Consider the following 24168-nt stretch of genomic DNA (forward strand, 5'->3'; position numbering starts at 1 on the left):
GATGAGAATATAGAATTTAGAAGGGAAAGAAACAGAAGGGGTAGAAATCGGTGGGAAGAAGTGGATGATGACATGAGGGATGTTCGGCCAATGATCCCTACGTTTCAAGGGAAAAATGACCCGGAAGCTTATCTAGATTGGGAAAGTAGTGTGGTGAGGTCATTTGAATGTCATAGGTATTCAGAGAGGAAGAAGTTAAGACTGGTAGTCCTAGGGTTTATAGACTATGCTTCTAGCTGGTGGGATAAGATTATAGCTGAGAGAAGGAAGTATGGAGATGATCCTATAGAGTCTTGGAGGGAGTTGAGAATTTTAATGAGGAGGCGATTTGTACCAAGTTGGTACCAACGTGAAATGTATCAGCGACTTGAATATCTTTTGTAGGGTGCTAGAAGTGTTGTTGACTACAATCAAGAGATGGAGAAGCTCATGATCAGGCTTAACATAGATGAAAAGACCGAGAGGTCCATGGCCCGGTTCCTTAGAGGCTTGAATGCAGAAATTCGAGAAGAAGTTGATAGGCAACATTATGTGGAGTATGATGAGCTAGTACAAATAGCCATGAAGGTGGAGCAGTCTTTGCAAAGAAAGAAAAACCGGTTCCACATGAGTTCTTCCTCTTGGAAGAGTAAGGAGGGTTCCAAGGAGAGATTCCAGTCAAGGAATGGCAATGGTAAACCCAAGGAGTCTAGAGACCAAAAAGGTAAAGACTTTGCCGAAAGAAACTCTAGGCCACGTAACATCAAGTGTTTCAAATGTCAAGGAAGAGGCCATATTGCAAAAGTTTGTCCAAACAAAGTAAATATGATAATCAAGAAAGGGAGGATTGTTACTGATTCCGAGCAAAGTGATTCCAAGGAGGAGACCGAAGAGGAATCTGATTCACGTGAGGAGGAACTACTTGAAACTAATAATGAAGAAGTTTTGGAGGGACCAGTTCAGGGAGATGCCTTGATGGTAAGGCGCATGCTCAACATCCAAGCCACCGGGGATGAAAGTCAACGTGAAAACATCTTTCACTCAAGGTGTTTTGTTCATGGGAAGGTATGTAGTTTAATAATTGATGGCGGGAGCTGTACTAATGTTGCTAGTACAAAAATGGTGGAGAAGCTAGGCTTGAGCACACAAATCCATCCTACACCATATGCGTTGCAGTGGTTAAACAAGGCGGGGGATATCAAGGTGAATCAACAAGTTTTGATTCCGATCAAGTTGGGACATTATGAAGATGAGATCCTTTGTGACATAGTGCCCATGGACGCTGCTCACATTCTTCTAGGGAGGCCGTGGCAGTTTGATATGAAGGTGTTCCATGATGGTTATTATAACAAGTACATGTTCGAGCACCGAGGCAAGAAGATCACCTTAACCCCAATGACTCCGCGACAAATTCACGATGACCTTCAGAAAATGAGGGAAAGAGAGAAAAATGAGAAAAGAATTGAAAAAAATAGTGAACAGAGTGTTGAAAAAGAGAGTGGAAGGAAAAGAGAGAAAAATAAAAGTGAGGACAAAGAAAAAACAAAGAAAAATTTCATTGGAAAAAAGAGAGATATTGAAAAAGCAATAAGAGCGAAGAGGCAAGTTTTTCTTTTGTTGTATAAAGGACCCAACGAGGGTACTACTAATCCTAGTCATTTGCCCGAGGCAATGACTTCTTTAATGCAAGAATTCAAAGATGTTTGTCCTGATGAACTTCCTGCCGGTTTACCACCGTTGAGGGGGATTGAACACCAAATTGACTTGGTGCCGGGAATGCCATTACCGAATAGGCCTGCCTACCGATGTAACCCAGAGGAGACTAAGGAAATCCAAAAGCAAGTTAATGAACTCTTGGCCAAAGGGCAAATCCGGGAAAGCCTAAGCCCGTGTGCCGTTCCTGTTTTGCTAGTACCCCAAAAAGATGGGTCATGGCGAATGTGCGTTGATTGTCGCGCAATTAACAAAATAACTGTCAAATATCGTTTCCCTATACCCCGTTTAGATGACATGCTTGATGAATTATTTGGTGCTTGTTATTTTTCTAAGATTGATTTGCGTTTTGGTATCATCAAATAAGAAATAAGGAAGGGGACGAATGGAAAACAGCCTTCAAGACTAAACAGGGTCTATATGAATGGCTTGTTATGTCGTTCGGCCTGACTAACGCACCTAGTACCTTTATGAGACTCATGAACGAAGTTTTACGAGATTTCATTGGGAAAAGTGTTGTTTATTTTGATGACATACTTATTTATAGCAAGAGTCTTAATGAGCATGTTAGACATCTTAGGGAAGTGTTTTCTTCTTTGAGGAAATATAAACTGTATGCTAATCTAAAAAAATGTGAGTTTTGCACTTCGTCGGTACATTTCCTTGGCTATATTGTCAATGCCAACGGGATTGAGGCTGATAGTGCTAAAATTGAGGCTGTCCAGCAATGGCCTACACCGAAAACGGTTAGCGAGGTAAGATGCTTTCACGGATTAGCGAGCTTTTATCACCGTTTTGTGAAAGATTTTAGCTCAATTGCTGCACCGCTAACTGAGGTGATTAAAAAGAACGTTGGTTTTGAGTGGGGTGAAAAGCAAGAGAATGCCTTTAATGAGTTAAAAGAAAGATTGTGTAAGGCACCTATTCTTGCTTTGCCTAATTTTGATGTTGTTTTTGAGATAGATTGTGATGCTTCCGGAGTAGGAATAGGGGCTATACTAATGCACGAGGGTAAGCCCGTAGCATACTTTAGCGAGAAGTTAAGTGGGGCTTCCCTAAATTATCCTACTTATGACAAAGAGTTCTTTGCTTTAGTGCGTGCTTTAGAGCATAGGGAGCATTACTTGCGTCCAAAAGAGTTTGTTATACATACTGACCATGAATCATTGAAGTATCTAAGAGGTCAGGGTAAACTTAATAAGCGACACGCGAAATGGGTTGAATTTATTGAGTCTTTTGCATATTCCAGAAAATATAAACATGGGAAGGATAATGTTGTTGCTGATGCTTTGTCTAGGAGATGTGCTTTACTCACGTCTCTACATGCTAGGGTTTTAGGCTTTGAGCATTTGAAAGAACTTTATAACTCTGACATTGATTTTGGAGCAAGTTTTAATGCATGTTTAGAGGGAAAATTTGGTGAGTACTCTTTGAATGACGGTTTTCTGTTCAGGAAAGGCAGGTTATGTATTCCTTCGTGTTCCATGAGACAGCTGCTTCTTAAAGAAGCTCATGGTGGTAGACTCATGGGTCATTTTGGGGTCTTGAAAAGTCTCGAGATATTGAAGGACCATTTTTATTGGCCCAAAATGAAACGTGACGTGCATAGAGTCTGTGATAGTTGTGTTACCTGCAAACAGGCTAAGTCCAAGGTACAACCTCATGGGTTGTATACTCCTTTGCCTGTAGCCTCTCATCCATGGGAAGATCTGTTAATGGATTTTGTGTTGGGATTGCCGAGAACTGTTCGGGGACATGACTCCATTTTTGTTGTTGTTGACAGGTTCTAAAAAATGGCACATTTTATTCCATGCCATAAGACTGACGATGCTAGTAATGTCGCCAATTTGTTTTTCAGGGAGATTGTTAGGCTTCATGGAATGCCTAAGTCTATTGTGTCCGACAGGGATGTAAAATTTTTAAGTTATTTTTGGAAGACTCTATGGGGTAAATTGGGCACTAAGCTACTTTTTTCTACTACGTGTCATTCACAAACGGATGGGCAAACTAAAGTAGTGAATCGTACTTTAGTCACTTTGCTTAGAGTTTTTGTGAAGAAAAATCTTAAGTCTTGGGAAAGTCATATTCCACATGTTGAGTTTGCATATAATAGGCATATCCATTGCGCTACTGGATTTTCTCCTTTTGAGATCGTTTATGAATTTAATCCTATTACTCCATTAGACTTAACACCTCTTTCTGTTTCTGATTTTGAAAACATGGATGCCGCAAGGAAGGCAAAATGGGTGAAAGACATCCATGCGAAAGTGAGCCAAAACATAGCAAGACGGAATGAACAAGTGGCTCAACGAGTGCATTTGAGGAAGAATCAGTTTCCAGTTCAATGGCGGAGCAAGCTGATGCCACGAGGAGATGGGCCTTTTCAAGTAGTCTCCCGGATTAACGATAACGCCTACAAGTTGGCCTTGCCAAGTGAGTATGGCGTCAGTACTTCTTTCAATGTTTTTGATCTTTCTCCGTTTAATGCAGACAAGGCAGATTCGTGGACGAATCCTTCAAAGGAGGGGGGAGATGTTGAGGACAACGATGATCTATTACGAGTCCTAGTAGATGGTCCAATGACAAGGGCAAAGGCTAAATAATTACAAGATGCTGTTGGAGGGCTGATTAGTGCTCAATGGGATATGGATCAATTTGATGAGGACATGGAGCGGCCGGTTAATCTAATTGGGGTCCGGTTGGAGGGAAATTAATTGAATTGGGCTATGCTGATTACATATATAGTAAATAAATTTATTGGACTATCCATTAGTATTCAAATAATGAGTATCATATTATTTCTTTTATAATAAGTAGTCTAGTTATTTGTTTTTAGTTAGACTTTAGTGCTATGTTTGAATTCAAACTATCCATGTTCTAGTCTTTAGGCAAGATGCATGCTAGGGAGCTATATATAACACTCCTAATCTCTTTGTAAAGGACACACATCAGATTTTGAGAAATAGCAAACAAGAGCACTACTTGTGCCTTGCCATGTTCTTGAGTTCTTCAAGACTTCCCGACTTATCAAGGACTGTTTTCTTCCTTGTGGCGTCTCTTTCTTCGTATCACCTTCAAACCAAGTGTGGGCGAATCCCAATCTTAGAAAACACCATAACCCTTCCCGCAACACAACCCAAATCCGTCTAACAGAACCACATCACAAACCAACCGAGACAATGCCACACCATAACCTTTCCCGCAACACAACCCAAATCCGTCTAACAGAACCACATCACAAACCAACCGAGACAATGCCAGCTCCGTTCTACTAGAGACGTGAAAAAGCCCAAGGACCAAACGAGAACGCAAGGTTTCCAAACTTCGTCTCCAGCCCGAGGATCACATCAGAGGGGTTGGTTGAGGACGAGATGGCAGGTAACCCTTTTCCTAAGCCTATCCTTATCTTGAGAGTGTATCTTTTTCCTTGTTGCCTTGTTGTGTGATTCTTTCGGTTGGGGCTGGTTGAGGACGAGATGACAGGTAACCCTTTTCCTAAGCCTATCCTTATCTTGAGAGTGTATCTTTTTCCTTGTTGCCTTGTTGTGTGATTCTTTCGGTTTTAAATGAGAGTCTTTCGTGAAGTTAATTGTTTATTCTTAGAATGGGTAATGCTTGTGTTAATTCCGTAACCTTGCATATGAACTCTTGTAACCCAACCTTTTTATGTGCCCTTTGAATTTGTTAAAAGACAACCCATAGAAATTCCTTCTTATGAAGCCATCAAGTTTTGAACCCAGGTATACAAGTTACCAACCCAACCCTTGAACCACATAAGCTAGTTATGTTCCTTAAACTTTACCTCACTTAAATTCTATTTAACCTATAATTTCTCATTTTAACCAAAATCCCCAAATTAAATCTTCTCTTTCCCAATTTTTCCCCAAATCCCAAACCCTTCCCCCTTCTTCCCTCTTCTACCCGTGAAGCACCCGAACCCATCCCCTGCCCGTCGGCTTCCCGTCCCCGTCGCCGCAGACCGGAGCCTCGCTGTAACACCCCGTGTTACGGCCTTCAATCCCGGATTAATTATTTAATTAATCCCGTTAATAATAATTAAATATGATTTAATTCGGTTAGGTTTCCCTTTAATTAATTAATAAGGCCCACCATGAACCGTGGGCCCTTGCCTAAATTAGAGCCTTAAGCCTATTAGGAATAAAGAAAGTAAACCTTTTACTATTCAGATTCTGATTAGGAATCCTAGACCTAGTTATCTATTAGGAATAAAGGAAGTAGGTCTTTTACTATTCAGATTATGATTAGGATTCTCTTTAATTAATTAGTATGGTCCACTATGGACCATGGAACCCAATCTTTAGTCCCAAAAGGAATAGAATTAGCAAGCCTATAATATTAGTTCCTAATTAGGACTCCTAAATATATAAATAGGGGACTTAAGAGGCACCTAGAACCCCCCCCCCCCCCCCACCACAATAAACGACTCAGCATCCCAAAGAGTTCCAAGAATCCCCTTAGGAGAAATCAAGAAATCAAGAAAACTTAAAGAAAGATCCTTCATAGCCAAGGAATTAATTAAGGCTAAGAGGTAACCCATGTCTCAACAAAACCTATTTTCATAGCTATGATTCCCCCTTAGGGTTTCCCCCATATTATTGTGTATTGGCGAGATATGATGATTATTATTGATGTTTGATGTGATGATCCCATGAGGGATCTTGATGATCTTGATATTGGGAGATTCTTGATGATTATGGAATTCTTGATGATTATATAGAGTTCTTGATGATTATGTGTTGTTCTTGATAATTGTGTGATGCTCTTGATGTTTATGTGTTATTCTTACCGAATCTTGCAATTAGAAGACGAACCGTATACTTGTTGATATAAAAGTGATTAGAACCCTAGGTTGTATCGTATGATCTTATTCTTGGATTATCGGGTGGGGAAATCGCATGTTTGGGTGTTGATTATATTTAGAAAAGCATGATAGGTTATGTTCCGTCCGTTTCTTGTATTTGATTCGTTAATTGTCTACGTGTTGTCGTTAATTGCATTGTAAAGTGTCTAAGCATGGTTTCGGGTTCCACAACGGTTCCCGGGGCGTAAAGTGATGAAAAGAGTCAGTGGGGGGTAGGTGGGGGGTAGGGGACCCGCCACCTACCCACGGCCGAGAAACACCGCCCGGCAGCGGGTGGCCGGCGGGCGGGCAGCTGCCTGCCGGCGACCCGCTGCCCGGAACAGTATCATCCGGCGGGCAGCCGGCGGGTGGCCCCCACCCACCGGCTACCCACTGGAAATTTCCCCATCTCGGGACCCCGGCTTCCCCGTTTGATGTTCCCCCGTTCCCCGTGGTGTCCCAACGGACTCCGTTTATCGTGCCTATGTCTAGTTTGATATTTCGGGTGCCGTTCATAGGTTTACGAGTCTATTATATTGCATGCTAGTTGAATTGGTATCCCGTTGACCTAGGTGGAAGAAGTATGAACCCCTTAGGACTATTCTTAGTATGTGATGGATCACGCATAGGTTTTGTTATACGCTTCCTCCCCCTTCCCAATGTGTAATGTGGGTTGCATGTGCTTGCTATGTGTTATGTGTGTGTGTTACCCCAATTCGGTTGCGATCGGATTGGTTATCCTGAGCTGCGGTTCAGAAGCTGGCTGCGGTCAGATTGATACTCTTGGGCTGCGGTCCACCGTTTGGTTGCGATCAAACGTTTCTATACGAGCTGCGGTTCGTCCTTTTTCCTGGCTGCGGTCAGATGACATTCTCTTGGGCTGCGGTCCACTGTTTGGTTGCGATCAAACACTATGATGAGCTGCGGTTCATCGGTCGGTTGCGATCGACCCCTCCGTGTTGCGATACGGGGCAGGGTGCTGCGGGGCCGTGTCAGAGCTATATGCGCTGACCCTCATGTATGGGCATGCGATTGGTCCTGTGGCGCCAACAAAGTGTCTTATGTGTTGTGACATGGACGAGTTGTGATTACGAGTGTCTTGGGGGATGTGACTATGGGATTTATATTGGGGATTGTTCATGTTGGGTTATGATCATTGTTTATGCTTTGCCTTATCTGCCCTATCTGTTGTGAACTGCATATGCTCGTTATGACTGTTGCTTGTGTCTGGCCTTATCTGTCGAGTCATTCCCGGTTTTAAAGCTAGAGTTCGTAGGATATATCTTCATGCTCAAAATGGTTTTCGTATATCTATATATATCTCTATATGTATTGTATTTCAACGCGTTGGAGTGGGTTACCAGCATCTCTCGCTGAACAGATATATTTGGCTTTCAGGCACAGAAGATTAAGTCACTGGAGTGCGCTAGAACTTAGAAGTAGATAGTTTCCCTTTTGGCCTGCGTGCCACGTTTACGTATTTACGCTTTGAGGATATTAGTTAGTTAGCCTGTGCACTTGGGTTCTCTAGCCCAGGTGTGGCATTGCACCCCGAACGCTTGTATTTATATCTTGGGATTTAATAAGATTCTACCTTTATTATAAAGTTTTAAATGTATTGAAAATCTGGGGTGTTACACTCGCCGCCGCCGTCCTGCTACATCCGCCGTGAAGCCGAGAGAGAGAGAGAGAGAGAGAGAGAGAGAGAGAGAGAGAGAGAGAGAGTGCGGGAGAGAAGAAGAAAAAAGAAGAGTAAGCTTTGGGACTTCCCTTTGAGTCTTTGGGTCATCTTGCAACCATGCCTAGGAGGACAAATGTGACAAGGGGAGTGGAATGGGTGGATGCCCACTATCTCATGTTGGAAGGTAAAGCCTTTGACCCGGACTCTTTTTCAAGTTCCTTGCTAGAGATGTTGAGATACCAAGGTTTGTTGGATGGGTTTCTCGCCACAAGGGTTGAGACATACCCGAGTTTGGTTAAGGAGTTTTATTGTCACATGGTGGTGACTAAAGATGGTGGAAAGCTAGAGATTACCTCTAAAGTGAGGGGTGTGAAGGTTGTTTTATCTGAAAAGAGGCTGGCTCAGCTCTTAAGTCTGACCACTACGGGAGTTTCACTGTACAGTGGTAACTCCTGGATTGGAATGGATACCATGGGGTATCGAGATTATTTGAGTTATCTGTTGGGTCGGACTAGTGGTTTTATCCAAGCCACGAGACCGGAAAAAAAATGGTTCACTGCTGAGCAGAGGATCTTGGTTATGCTTGTATCGGACTGTCCGTTGCCCAATAATAACAAAAGTCGTTTGTTGGGAAAGCTAGAGTGCACTTTTGCCTTCTGTTTTAAGAATATGGTGAAGTTTAACCTGCCTGCCCTAATGTTGCAACACATGGTCTTTTGCCGGGATCATAACCGAAAGAGTCTACCGTATGGGATGGTTTTGAGCTAGATCTTCGCCAAGAAAGGTATAAGTGTTGGCAGGTGTGTACCGAAGCCAGTGGGTAAAATGGTGTTGGATGCTACCAATCTGCGAAGTTGCAATCTGTTTCAGTTAGATGACGGAGAGTACATCACGCTTGAGGAAGTTGCCAAGAAAACCCCCAAGGAGAGAGACGCGTTGGTTGTTGAGCTCGAGATTCCCGTTAGGAAGTTGAACCTCGCGGTTCAGAGTTTGGGAGGTGATGTGGGGGATGATGAAGAGGAAGACCAAGAGGAGGATTCAGAGGTAGGAGAAGCTGCCGAGGTTGAGGAGAGTGACTCGGAGAGTGAAGAAAACCGGAGAAGGAGGGAAGCTAGAACCAAGAGGGAACACGACGCCATGACACACGAGGAGCGTGTGGTCACCCTTCTCCGCCAGCAAAACAGAATGATAGAAGAGGGCTTTGCCTTTATGAAGATGCAGTTCGTTGTAGTTAACCAGAGGTTGGACCAGATAGAGGCCAACTCTTGCCGAAGAGGAGAGGATGAGGAGTTCGATGAAGACACCGAGGAGTCGAAGAGTGAGTCCTTCTAGAGTGGAGTTGTGGTAATCTCGTTTCCCTTTCCTCGTTTGATGTTGTCGCTTGTTAGTTGTTTTGTTGTTGCCTTGTGTGATCTTTCTTGTTGCTAGTTTTGTTGAGTAGTTAGCTTTATGGGTTATTTACTAGGAGCTAGTTGTTTAGAACTTTGGTGTTGATTAGGAAGTTGGGTTGTGGTGTTTGGCTTTAGTGTTTGTTATGCTCAAAGAACTCCGTTGGCTATTTCTTTTCAACCTTGCAATGTTATGACTTCTTGACCATTTTGTATCCTTTTGAAATCTTGAAGTTTTGGGTCAAAAAGATGTTCTTGATTCTCTTGTCACACTGTCGTTTCATGTTGCCGTTTGTTTGAATTCGTCGTACCCAAGCTTCGGGGACGAAGCTTCTTTTAAGGGGGAGAGGATATGACACCCCGTAAATCCAAATTCTATTTAAGGATTAATTAGATAATTAATCCTAGCACAATTGGTAATTTATTCCTAAAATCCTGAAAATTCAATAGTCGGATGACTAGTAATTGACTAGTCAATCCAAGTTAATGGGTTGTACTCTATGCTTTAAGAATTGTTCCCTTGTATCCTTACACTTCTCATTTTTAATAAGGGTAAAGAAGACTTTTCACCTTATGTATGTATCCCAAGCTAACCTAGAGTCATCTTTCATTTCTTTTCCCTAACACCCTAAAAAGAAAAGCTCCTCCTTCTCTCTAGAAAATAGCTAGCTTCTTCTTCAAGCCAAGTTTGGGCAATTCAAGATTCTTCAAGTTGGTCTCCAAGATTCAACCTTTCTTAAGCTTGAGCATATAGGAGGGTAAGATCTCTGGTTCCTTAGTGTTTTTAATACCTTTTTAGGTGTCTTTTCTAAAAGATAGAATCTTTGTTGTCTTTTGGTGTGTTTGTGAAGTAGAAGTTGAAGGAGAGCCTTGTTAGGAGCTTGTAAAGGTGTGATAAGTGAAGGTTTAGGCTACAAGCGGTAACCCATGCTTTACAAAATCTATTTTCTTACCTATATGATGATTTCTTGACTTCTACATGTGATTCTTGCTATGAAATGTGAGTTGTGATGCATTGTCTTGTGAGAATGCATATCTAGAGCTTGTTATTAGGGTTCTTGTATGCCATTGCTTGGCTATTTCTTTGATTCAAGTCAGATTGTTGTATTTTGTGAGATTTTGAGTGTTTTGGACTTGAATTTGGACTTGGTGTTGAAAATCCCCGAAGGGATTATTTTGGTACAGTAGTGTACCCGGGGGCGGAACGGCGGGTAGTGCACCACCCGCCGCCCCACCCGCGGGGTACGCTGTGACACCCGGCTTTTCTAGCCTCTCTAAATTTCTTTTCTGACCGAGCCATTACAAAATCTCATCATCTCTATTATTATTATTATTTTTTTTTTTTACAAAAATAATTATACCTTTTATTACTATTACAGGTTACTATATTATAAAATTAGAATATTAGTTTGAGTACAGAAATGATTGTTTATATGTATATATAAGTATATAGTATGTGCATAGTGGTATATGTATATTTTTAAAATGTACAAGTACGAAAGGTATGTATGTGTTCGGACCATATAGGTATGTACACACGTAAATGTATTTATTTTTAAAGATATATTATGTATATGTGATACTGTACTTAATAATATATAATATTATATGTACCTAATATAGTATATGTATATATGGTGTAATAATATATATATACTTATCTTATTAATATACATTGGGAGTTACACCTATCATATTAATATTGAATTTGTAACTTATATTTTGAATGGTTATTAAATTGATGATGATGAGAGAATGTTCTTTTTTTTCTAGCTTCCTTCCACCTCACCAAGAAAAGAATATATATGTATATATATATGTTATCTTCTTCTTCTTCAAAGAAAGGATGGCCGTCCAACTAAGAAAAAAAAAAAGAAATTCTTTTTTCTTCAAAATCTTAAGAGTTGAAGTGATCCAACAAGCCTAGAGGAGAAAATTTGAATAATTAAAGGTCTAAGAGAAATTTGAAGGAAATAGCTTTCAAGTAAGTGGTTGTTCTACCTTTTACTTTGCCCAAATTAATTTTCAAAATGATGAATGTGATGATTGATAATTATTTGATAAAATGTTGAAATGATACGATGTTATTTGAATGGTTGAAGTTTCAAATGAAAAATGAGATTTTATACCCATTTATATTGGCTATGGGATTTTATACCCATTTATTTTGGCTATGGGATTTGATGCTCATTTATATTGGTTATGGGATTTTATACCCATTAATATTGGCTATGGGATTTTATACCCATTTATATTGGCTATGGGATTGTATACCCATTTATTTTGGCTATGGGATTTGATGCCCATTTATATTGGCTATGGGATTTTATACCCATTTATATTGGCTATGGGATTTTATACCCAATTATATTGGCTATGGGATTGTATACCCATTTATTTTGGCTATGGGATTTTATGCCCATTTATTTTGGCTATGGGATTTGATGCCCATTTATATTGGCTATGGGATTTTACACCCATTTATATTTGCTATGGGATTGTATACCCATTTATTTTGGCTATGGGATTTGATGCCCATTTATATTGGCTATGGAATTTGATACCCATTTATATTTGCTATGGGATTTTATGCCCATTTATATTTGCTATGGGATCTTATGCCCATTTATATTACCGGATATGGGATTTCCTGCCCATTTATATGATTGGTGATTTTTCATAAAAACTTGTATTTACTAAAAAAAAAAAAAGAGAAATCGAATCAAATATTTTAAAAGCACATATCCGTTTTTTAAGTAAGCCTTGTGGCTAATTATTGTTGTGGTGATGTTCTTCCGAAATGATTATTTGTACGTAAAAAAAAAAAGAATTAAATATTTAAAGTTACATTTTGATGTGGTAATTGATTGTTGATGAAATGAAGAAGGATTAGTAAGTGATTTTGAAAGAAAAGTTATTTTTGAAAGTAATGTACCTATTTCATTTTAAATTTTGTTTTCGGGCAAAGTAACCCTTACTTAGCATATTTTGCTAATCCCCACTGTTTGTTATGTGTTTCAAAAATATTTAACAGGAATTGATGAAAGCTTGAAGTGAAAGAGCGCGTTAGAAGAAGAAAGGAATAAATGTAATAGTTAGTGATTGAAATATTAGATTGTTTGTGATTAGCATTGCATCTAGTCTTGATAGATTAGATGTGGTGGTAGCACCCTGTAAGTGTTAGAATTTGAATTACGAATTATTTAAGACTTGAACTGAAGTACATTTTATAATAAATATCATTTTTAGTAAATCTATTTATAGTAAGTTTTGAATTCTAATGTCATTTAACGAAAGTTTTGGAAGTCAACTTTTGGGGTGTTACAAATTGGTATCAGAGCAATATGAACCTTTGGGGGCCTAGGTTGAGAAATCTTGGACATAGAAAGTAAAAGAGCATAGGTTATGAAAATTTTTTTAGGATAAAAAAAAAAAAAAAGAGGAATTGCAAGGAATTTGGGATTTTGGAAAATTCGTGGTGAGGATATGTGGCATTTCATAATTGTTATACATTTATTTTCTTTGATCGCTAATACTTGCAGGTGGTGTTATAAATTAAAATATTAGTTTGAGTACAGAAATGATTATTTATATGTATATATAAGTATATAGTATGTGCATAGTGGTATATGTATATTTTTAAAATGTACAAGTACGAAAGGTATGTATGTGCTCGGACCATATAGGTATGTACACACGTAAATGTATTTATTTTTAAAGATATATTATGTATATGTGATACTGTACTTAATAATATATAATATTATATGTACCTAATATAGTATATGTATATATGGTGTAATAATATATATATACGTATCTTATTAATATACATTGGGAGTTACACCTATCATATAAATATTGATTTTGTAACTTATATTTTGAATGGTTATTAAATTGATGATGAGAGAATGTTCCTTTTTTTTTTTTTTTTTTTCTAGCTTCCTTCCACCTCACCATGAAAAGAATATATATAATGCCTACTGGGTGGCTAAAGTGTTTCTCTCTCTAGAGAATTTCTCTGACTTCTCTCTAGAGTGCCACTACCACTATGAGTTCGGACGTCTTCATTTCCGGTGAACAATGAGAATTGCTTACTGGAATTGAATGTTTGTCTTTTTCGGTTTTGTGATTCCACTAAATTTGTCGTTTTTAATGTTTTTTGTTTTATTCACGCTGGTCATGTTTTCGAATCCTCTAATTTATGCTTTGAAGGTCATTGCTACTGTACTGTTCTCGATTTTGGCTTTTTGTTAAAGACAAGGCTGCCGTTAAGTATGTTGTCCGATTCTCCGTGGAATCTACGTAAACGATAAATCCTTTTGGAGTTCTCGTAGATGTCGAAACTGTCCGTTGATTTTTCTCTTCCGGTGAAGGTGTTAGATCGTATGACGGTGGGTGTCTCCTCACCGACGACCTGGTAAGCCCCTGGTTGTTTTCCGGTTGGATTCTGGGTTTCCGGCGAGAGGTCTACGGCGGCACTCGGATTCATTGGGCGGCGGTGGTTGTTATTTCTGTTAGTTCTCTCTTTGGTGAGATGCTTTGCGCTTTGTCTCCTGTGGTTTACGGGAAGTTTATGAGTTCTTCCGGCGAACTTGAGACGGCTACCCCAAACCCGATGCCGTTTACGGTGGTGACTCCTCTCGGTGGTCTCAGTCGAGGCGCCCTGTCCGATTTACCGTGGGTCCTGGGGAAAGGCCGTTGAAGATTTTCCGGAGGTGTCTAGGTTTCTTCTCCGATGGTCCACGTCCTTTTCTGATGGGGCTCCATGTGAGGTAACTCTCAGGTTTATGTTTTCTGGCATTAGGAGGCTTTTCCGGCGGCTGTTTCACGCCTGGTGATGTCGCCACTTTTTGCTTGACCCTGTATGTGGATGATCTAATATGGTGACTGGAGGTTAACTGTTTTGGAGATGATTTTGGATGAATCCAGTGTCTATCCGATGGTTATAGATTTTTCCGGCCATGTTGGTGAGTTGTTGTCCATGTTTGGGTGAGCGCAGAGGTGGTGGTTGGGATCGGGAGGGGTTCTGGCCGTCAGTTATAGCTTTCCGATGGGTGTTTACTGATGAGATGGATTTTCTGGTGACTTGCTCTGGATGCTCTCCGGTGGACGTCCGTGGCTGGCGGTGGTATTCCGATGGTTGACCGTCGCTGGCCTCGGTATGGAAAGGGGGATGAATCTGGACATGCGTGATTTATGGGATTGTATTCTCTGTACGCGGTTTGGGAGATTATGATTCCGTTAATTATGGAGGAGACATCGCGCTTTGGATGATCGCTGAAGTTGGGAATGTGCACGCTGGACGTGCATGGATTATGGAGATGAGACCGGGTCGACCCGCGTGTTGGTGGGCTGACCTGATTCTTGTCATTAGGGGTTAAGAATTTTTTGATACATGATTTTTGCAAGGTGGACTTAATGGCTAGATGGAATGAGAGGTTGGATAGAGAGCCGCAGGGCGTGGTATCATGTTTAATTTGTTGAGCTTTGGTTTTGAAAATTGAGAGTGGTGCAGTGGTAGTTTGGGCGTGCATTGGGACATCTAGCTAGAGTTTGAATCTGCTTGCAATGATTTTTTCGCCTTCAGTGCATTTCTGTGGAGAATAAAGTGCATGGGATGTATGTGAGCCACAACTTGGCGCACCCTAAGGGCTTAACTTATTTTAACTAATTTTGCTTAGTCTATTTGGGGTTAGCTGATATTGGGTTTTAGATTTCCCGTGACTAGTTATTACTTATGATTTCTCTGTAATTATTTATGCTTTTTATGTAATAATCAGGGGTATGCCCCGTTGTTACATGTATTTGAATTTTGATTTATATTTACATCTCCGATTTGATGAAAAGAATATATATGTATATATATGTTATCTTCTTCTTCTTCAAAGAAAGGATGGCCGTCCCAACTAAGAAAAAAAAAAAGAAATTCTTTTTTCTTCAAAATCTTAAGAGTTGAAGTGATCCAACAAGCCTAGAGGAGAAAATTTGGATAATTAAAGGTCTAAGAGAAATTTGAAGGAAATAGCTTTCAAGTAAGTGGTTGTTCCACCTTTTACTTTGCCCAAATTAATTTTCAAAATGATGAATGTGATGATTGATAATTATTTGATAAAATGATTTGACTTACAAAATGACTTAAATCGTTATTTGACATGGAAATGAAATTTTGAAGTTATATATATATATATATATATATATATATATATATATATATATATATATAGTAATATATATTTATTTATGAAATTTCCGTATGTACATCTATATGGATATATATATATATGCTCATATATATATATATATATATATATATATATATATATATATATAATTTTAGTATATGTGTTATGCAGGAAAACAAAAAAAATGAATTATTAAAAATGTATATATATGGTTTTGCCGTAAGAATGTGTACATAATTTATGTATGTATTAAAATATTGAGTTAAATACTAAGAGTCAAATGTTGATTTTTATTTGAATATATTCATTGTGATTCATGTGTACAATCATGATTTTGTGATTTTTGAACTAAAGGAAATTTTGGAAAGTTGTTGAAATGATACGATGTTATTTGAATGGTTGAAGTTTCAAATGAAAAATGAGATTTTATACCCATTTATATTGATTATGGGATTTTATACCCATTTATTTTGGCTATGGGATTTGATGCCCATTTATATTGTCTATGGGATTTTACACCCATTTATATTTGCTATGGGATTGTATACCAATTTATTTTGGCTATGGATTTGATGCCCATTTATATTGGCTATGGGATTTGATACCCATTTATATTTGCTATGGGATTTTATGTCCATTTATATTGGCTATGAGATCTTATGCCCATTTATGTTACCGGATATGGGATTTCCTGCCCATTTATATGATTGGTGATTTTTCATAAAAACTTGTATTTACTAAAAAAAAAAAAAGAGAAATCGAATCAAATATTTTAAAAGCACATATCCGTTTTTTAAGTAAGCCTTGTGGCTAATTATTGTTGTGGTGATGTTCTTCCAAAATGATTATTTGTACGTAAAAAAAAGAATTAAATATTTAAAGGTACATTTTGATGTGGTAATTGATTGATGATGAAATGAAGAAGGATTAGTAAGTGATTTTGAAAGAAAAGTTATTTTTGAAAGTAATGTACCTATTTCATTTTAAATTTTGTTTCCGGGCAAAGTAACCCTTACTTAGCATATTTTGCTAATCCCCACTGTTTGTTATGTGTTTCAAAAATATTTAACAGGAATTGATGAAAGCTTGAAGTGAAAGAGCGCGTTAGAAGAAGAAATGAATAAATGTAATAGTTAGTGATTGAAATATTAGATTGTTTGTGATTAGCCATGCATCTAATCTTGATAGATTAGATGTGGCGGTAGCACCCTCTAAGTGTTAGAATTTGAATTACGAATTATTTAAGACTTGAACTGAAGTACATTTTATAATAAATATCATTTTTAGTAATTCTATTTATAGTAAGTTTTGAATTCTAATGTCATTTAACGAAAGTTTTGGAAGTCAAATTTTGGGGTGTTACATACGCGGCTTGGGAGGAAGGGTTCCCGCGGGCGGAACCACGGGTGGGGGTCCACCCATGGCCCCACCCGCGGGGTACACCTTTGGTGTTGTTTGGGGATTGGTTCCCCGTGATTCTTTTGACTCGGTAATTGATGTTTTGACTTCCCGATGTTGTTTTGTTGGGCTATTTGAGTGTCTTAATGATATTTCTTATGTCTAGAACTGTATGTGGTGATTCCATGTAGGATTTGGTGTCTTGAATCGTGCTAAGTGTTCAACCTTGTGATTCGGTTAACCATGATGAGTCTTGTATGTTCTTCGGAACCATGTTTTGTTTACCCGTTTGATAAGCATGCTAGTTTGATGTTGAAATGCTAGTGTGTGTGGTTTGTTCTTTCCTATTGTCAATGATAACTTGTGTTGATCATCGTTAGTGTCGGATTGTAATCCTTCCTTGATTGAGTATGATATCATATCTTTGTTGTGATCCATTGATTGATTCCTATGATGATGTGTGTGTTGGCTGTACCTGGATTGCACGATTAATGGTATGGGACACTAATCACCAAGGTACAGATGTAGTCCTCGTGGTGGCCTCGAAATGATATTATGGAGTTGTATTATGGGCTTCATGCTCATGGGCTTCAGGCTCATTTGTTGGCGGTTGTGTGACTGAAATGAATGGTACCCTCGTGTACTATATGTTGGCGGTTGTTGGCGGGGGAACGACGATTCCCGGAGGCATAAGGTTGGACTCAGAAGTACAAGGGTTCTCGAAGGTAATGGTGATGCGGCCCAACATAATGAAGATCCATTAAGAGTACAAATTGGGCCAATCACAAGATCCAAGGCCCAAATCAGCTTTATTATTTGTGTTCATCATTATTTTAATTGTTTGGAATTAAAGAGAAAATATTAGTTTGTATTTAGAAATGATTCCTTAAATCCCTTTCTAAATAGGACTATATTTACTTGCTTTCTAGATTAGGTTTAGGACTCTTTTTGTATTTAGAAAAGGATTCCTTAAATCCCTTTCTAAATAGGACTATATTTACTTGCTTTCTAGATTAGGTTTAGGACTCTTTTTCCCATTGTATTTAGGATTACAATACTGCCTATACCTATAAATAGGGCACATCCATATCAGTTTGTGGGAGGCTTCAATTCAATAAAATTCTTAAGTTTTTCTTTACACTTGTGTAAGAAACCTTATGGCTAATTATGGACTTAATTAGTGGCTAGTCGTGGACTCGACTAGCAAATTGATTCGTGGACTCGAATCAATCTTACTTTCTTGAACCTTAGATTTAGGTTCATGGACTCATTCTTGAATCGAAGGAAACTAGATCCGACTCTAGTTGATTGAAGATTGCATCATCGAGGTACTTGAAGCTACAATGGGATTCTTCCAAGTCTTTGAGGATTCGAGACAAAGGGTTTCTCGTGAGGTTTAAGGTATTTTGATCCATCTCTATCTTTACTTTTGAGAGCATTTTTGGGACAATATTCCATCTTTATTTGAACCTTGGACTAGGTTCATATCAAATGGTTGGAACTGTAATAAGGACGGGGGTAGGCATAAGGTTGGAACTTGTGACATGAAGTGTCACGGTGGCATGTAGTGCCAATGTGTGATTGTCTATCCTTTTTTATGAGCATGTCGAGTGGTATCCTACTTTGTGATCAGTAGAATACACCTCGAGTTGTACTTGTTGTTGTTGTTGTCTTTGCCTTAATGTTTTCTGCTTTGTGATCAGTAGATTACATCTTGAGCGATGTTGAGTTGTTCTGTTGTTGTTCTTATCTTGATGTTGTCTTGGGATGTGATTCCCTTGTTCTTTTGAGAGTGAAATAGAGTTTTTACAGTTGACTTCTCTGTTTAAGGTTTTGAACCGATATATACTGTATTCCGTTTCAAAAATGATTTTTGTATTGAACTATCTATATATGCTATTGAACGCGTATTGATGGGTTACCAGCAATATTCGCTGACCGGGCGTGTTCTTTATGTGCTTTACAGGTCCTGAGTAGACGTCGCGAGAGCGTTAGCCGTTGATAGTATAGATTCCCTGAACTGTGTAGCTAGTGTTTTGGTCTGTGTGCCACAGTTGTTGAACAATTAGATTGATGGTTTTAGATTGGCCTGTGCATTCACGTTGAGGTGAATGTGGCATAACACTCCTTGGTTTTCCCGCTTTTATATTAGACTTCCACTGTGCTTACATTTTATGTTATATGTTGGTTAGTTTACTTTACGTATTTAAGCTTTAAATTGGCATGAAAATCGGGGCTGTTACAATAACCCCACTATATATATCATTCAACCATAACCCCCAATTTGGTAAATCAATTACTTTCGTTGAGTTCGTTCCTGACTTCCTGCGTCGCGAAGACTCACGAAGGACGGAAGGTTGAAAACATGGCAGGAGAAATGAGTCATGCCTCTAGAAGTAATAATGCTCGCAATGCAGGAGTAGGTTTACGAGAACAGCTAAGTCAGCGCAGCTCGTGAGGGGAAGTGAGTGACTCGACGCCTCGACCGCCGCCGCCGCCTGTGATGCCACTCACGCCCGCACAAATCGACGCCATTGCTCGGGCAATGGTGGCACAAACACAAGGGTGGAGGGCCCAGTCGAGCTCCCAGTCGCCCCGCGCGCAGCCGCGTGACCAAGTCCAACCTTCTGGACGCGATGGCAGAGGCCTGGAGAACCGAGAGCAAGGCAGTCGGCGAGTCAGGTCTATGCATTCGAGGCTGGGCCTCGACGCCGTGCGCAAGACCGGTTAGGCGAGAAAGCGCCCAGCCGAGTGCGGCCCAGTCGGCAGGACAGCGGGGTCACCAAAGAAAGACTAACCTACACACGGGGGACTAAGACTTAGAGTCGACGAACAAGGAAGCGGACATCAGAGGAAAGGCGCTAAGCCGAGTCTTAGGAAAACGAAAGTACTGAGTCCACATGGAATCGGACGGAAAACCTTGACAAGATGGCATATCTGGCACATGAGATACGCAACCTGAAGGATCAAATGGAGGGAAGAGCCAAATTACCTGGTCGAGTTTTGCTCACCGCCCTGCCCTTCTCGACTGAAATCATGTCGTTCAAAATACCCGAGGATTTCAAATTCTCTGAACAAGCTACCTTTATTGGGACAGGTGACCCACGAGAGCACCTCTTGACTTACCAAGAAAAGATGCAGGTCCTGGGGGTAAAGGATCCGATTATGTGCCACGCTTTTTTGCCGACCTTAAAAGGTCCCACCTAGAGGTGGCTCGTCGCCCTTCCACCGGGGTCTATTCACAACTTCGAGGATTTGGCTGACCAGTTCATGGGCCATTATGCGGCCAACATCAAGCCTCAAAAGGATCTTACGCATCTCGGCGACATCCATTAGGATGAAGGAGAGTCGCTCAAAACCTACCTAGCCCGGTGGCAAAAAGAGGTTCAGGCCATAGAAGAAGTCGAAGATCAAACCGCACTCACGTTTTTTTATCGAATCACTTCGATCCAGACAACTATACCGGGACCTTCGAGACAATCGCACAGCCACATATGCGGAAGCTATTCACATGGCCAACAAGCGGGCCAATACAGAGTAGGCGGTCAAGTACAAACGACAACGGGAAGTCGGCGGAACCTCCGGGTCTAAACGTGTGAGAGGTGAGACAAGAGAAAAACATCGGGGGGGATCGATCGAGTCGCCCAGAAAGAAGGCATTCCTTTGACAAGACCAGCGCCCATTCCTACCGACCGCCCCCTACTCGTCCGGTGCACGAGATCAAAGAAGGTGCGTCACCGCCGTCAGCTCCGTCGAGTGGTCATCCGGAGGGATCATACCCCGGCAAGTCGGCCAAATATTGTTGTTACCATAAGTCGTACGCTCACAGTACGGAAGAGTGCTTCTACTTGAAGAAGATCATGAAGGAGATCATCCAGCAAGGTACCCCGCCTCCCAACCAGTGGTGGAGAAAAACCTCATCCCAACCTAAGATGAGTGACGACCCCTCTAGGTCAGCCTACCGAGACCGCAGCAAACGACCGGTTTCCGCAGAAGAAGAGGCACAGGGGAAGCATAAGCCAGTCATCAACATGATAGTCGGCGGCCCGGAAGGAGGCGACTCATCAAACACTCGGAAGACAAGGGCACGACAGTTATACGTCGGGACGGTGTATGGTCGGGAGAACAACGCGAAGAAGGTATGCCGTGAGCCGATCACCTTCACCAATAAGGATTTGCCATTTGGTCAGGCGCCGCATTGAGACGCGCTCGTCATTGCAATGGACGTAAACGGGGTAGCCATTCGGTGAAGCCTGGTAGATACGGGAAGTAGCGTTAACATCTTATACTCGGAGACTTTCAATAAATTTGGCTTGACTAGGGAACAGCTGACCTCGATAAAAATACCGCTAGCAGGCTTCACGGGGATTCTATAGAAGTAGAGGGTTCTATCACTCTGCTCGTGGAGGTTGGAAGTTACCCCAGCGTCCATAAATTGGATATGAAATTCATAGTGGTCGACTTGACGTGCTCGCACAACATGATCCTTGGATAACAGGGCTTAGAAGACTTGGTGGCCTTATTCTCAGTTGAGCACTTGTGCTTGAAGTTCCGGACGCCGACTGGGATAGGTGCGGCCCGATGTGACCAAAGAGCTACCTGCGAGTGTTACCTGCAAGCATGTCGACGGATAGGAAAACGAGAGATGCGGGTGCACGAAATTACGGAGCAGACGACGAAGAAAGCAATACCCTATCAACTCGAAGCCGCGGTCGAACTAGAGGAAATTGAGATTGACCCTGCACAACCCGAGAAACGAATGCGGATAGGAGTCGGTCTAGAGGCCGGAGTCCGAGCGGAGGTCATCCGGGTACTTCGAGAGAACTGGCTGTTCTTTTCCTGCGGGCCAGAAGATATGCCTGGCATGGATCGCACCATCATCTCGCATAAGCTCGCAGTGGACCCAAGCCATCGGCCCGTGAGGTAAAATACCCGGACTGGTTGACCATTGTGGTGTTAGTGCCAAAACCGCCCTCTTGGAGGATGTGCGTTGATTACACCGACCTCAACAAAGCTTGCCCAAATGACCCTTTTCCTCTGCCGCAAATCGACCAGTTGGTGGATGAGACAGCAGGGTCGGTCCTATTAAGCTTTATGGATGCCTTCCGAGTATATCACCAGATCTATATGCACAAGGCAGACGAAGAGAAGACGACATTCATCACCCCAGACGGTGTGTATTGCTATCAGGTAATGCCTTTTGGTCTTAAGAACGCGGGGGCCACATACACACGGATGGTCGCTTGCTTATTCCACAATCAGCTATGCAAGTCCCATGGCTGTAACACCCGGTGGTACGACCCCTAAAACCAATTAAATCATTTAATAAATTACCCAAAAATAGGATTGAATTACAATAAATAATTTAGAAGAGGCCCACCATAGTCCGTGGGCCCCCCACCCATAAAACCTAACCCTAGCCCTAAAAGGAATAGAATTAGCAAGCCCACAATATTAGACCTTAATTAGGACTCCTAGGTGTATAAATAGGGGACATAAGGGACACCTAGAACCCCCACCACAATAATCTCTCACCACCCAAAGAGTTCCAAGAACTCCCTTAGGAGAAATCAAGAAAGAAGGAAGCTTAAAGAAAGACCCTTCATAGCCAAGGAATTAAATAAGGCTAAGAGGTAACCCATGTCTCAACAAAACCTATTTTCATAGCTATGATTCCCCTCTTAGGATTTCCCCCATATTCTTGTGTGTTGATGATTCGTTATAATGATATTGATAATTGGTGTTATGATTCCATGCGTGATCTTGATGGTATTAAGAGGCTCTTGATGATTATATGGTGTTCTTGGTGTTCTTGATGATTATATGATGTTCTTGATGTTTATGTGATATTCCTACCGAATCTTGATATTAGAAGATGAATTGTGTTCTTGTTGATCTAAAAATAATTAGAACCCTAGGTTGTATCGTGGAATCCGTATGGTTTTATTCTTGGTATATTCGGTGGGAATTCGTATGCTTGGGTGTTGATTACGTTTAGAAAAACATGATAGGTTATGTGCCGTATATTCTTGCTTTTGAATCCGTTAACTGTCTACGTGTTGTTGTCAATTGCGTTTGAAGGTGTCTAAGCATGGTTTCGGGTTCCACGTAGGTTCCCGGGGCGTTTTCTGTGACAAAAGAGTCAGTGGGGGGTAGGTGGGGGTAGGGGACCCGCCACCTACCCGCGGCCAACTTGGGCAACGCCGGCAACGGGCAGCCGGCGGGCGGGCAGCTGCCCGCCGGGCACCCGCTGCCCGGAATTACGCCGCCGGCGGGTGACCCCTCACCCACCGGCTACCCGCTGGAAAAATACCCAATTTGGGATTTTGGCTTCCCCGTTTGATGTTCCCCCGATCTCCGTGGCGTCCCAATAGACTCCGTCTATCGTGCCTATGTCTAGTTTGATATTTTGGGTACCGTTCGTAGGTTGTATGAGTCTTATATATTGCATGCTAGTTGAATTGGTATCCCATTGACCTAGGTAAAAGAAGTATGAACCCCTTAGGATTATTCTTAGTATGTGAAGGATCACGCATAGGTTTTGTTATTCATTTTCTCCCCCTTCCCAATGTGTTAATGTGGGTTGCATGTGCTTGCTATGTGTTATGTGTGCATGATACCCCAATTTGGTTGCGATCAAATTGGTTATACGGGCAGTTGGATGGGTTGAGAACCATACTGACTGTTAACCAGGCCGGTTGCGATCGGTCAGGTATATAAATATTATATAGGGCTGCGGTCCACCGTTTGGTTGCGATCAAACGTTTCTACAGGAGCTGCGTTTCATATTTCCTGGCTGCGATCAGATGACATACTCTTGGGCTGCGGTCCACTGTTTGGTTGCGATCAAACGATGATGAGCTGCGGTTCATCGGTCGGTTGCGATCGACCCCTCCGTGTTGCGATACGGGGCAGGGTGCTGCGGGGCCGTGTCAGAGCTATATGCGCTGACCCTCATGTATG

The 24168-nt window shown here is 41.1% G+C and overlaps 1 protein-coding gene across 1 annotated transcript; it reads left to right on the forward strand.

The window, feature by feature from the left end:
• The first annotated feature begins 417 nt into the window (after nt 1-417).
• LOC109168074 lies at nt 418-2676 on the forward strand. The gene is made up of 4 exons (XM_019317129.1): nt 418-1351; nt 1607-1919; nt 2240-2528; nt 2656-2676. Exons 1-4 carry the CDS (start codon nt 418-420, stop codon nt 2674-2676), a joined length of 1557 nt encoding a protein of 518 aa, XP_019172674.1.
• Nucleotides 2677-24168: the final 21492 nt, after the last annotated feature.

This window comes from Ipomoea nil, unplaced genomic scaffold, assembly GCF_001879475.1.
Source record: "Ipomoea nil cultivar Tokyo-kokei standard unplaced genomic scaffold, Asagao_1.1 scaffold3172, whole genome shotgun sequence".
Taxonomy (NCBI): Eukaryota; Viridiplantae; Streptophyta; class Magnoliopsida; order Solanales; family Convolvulaceae; genus Ipomoea; species Ipomoea nil.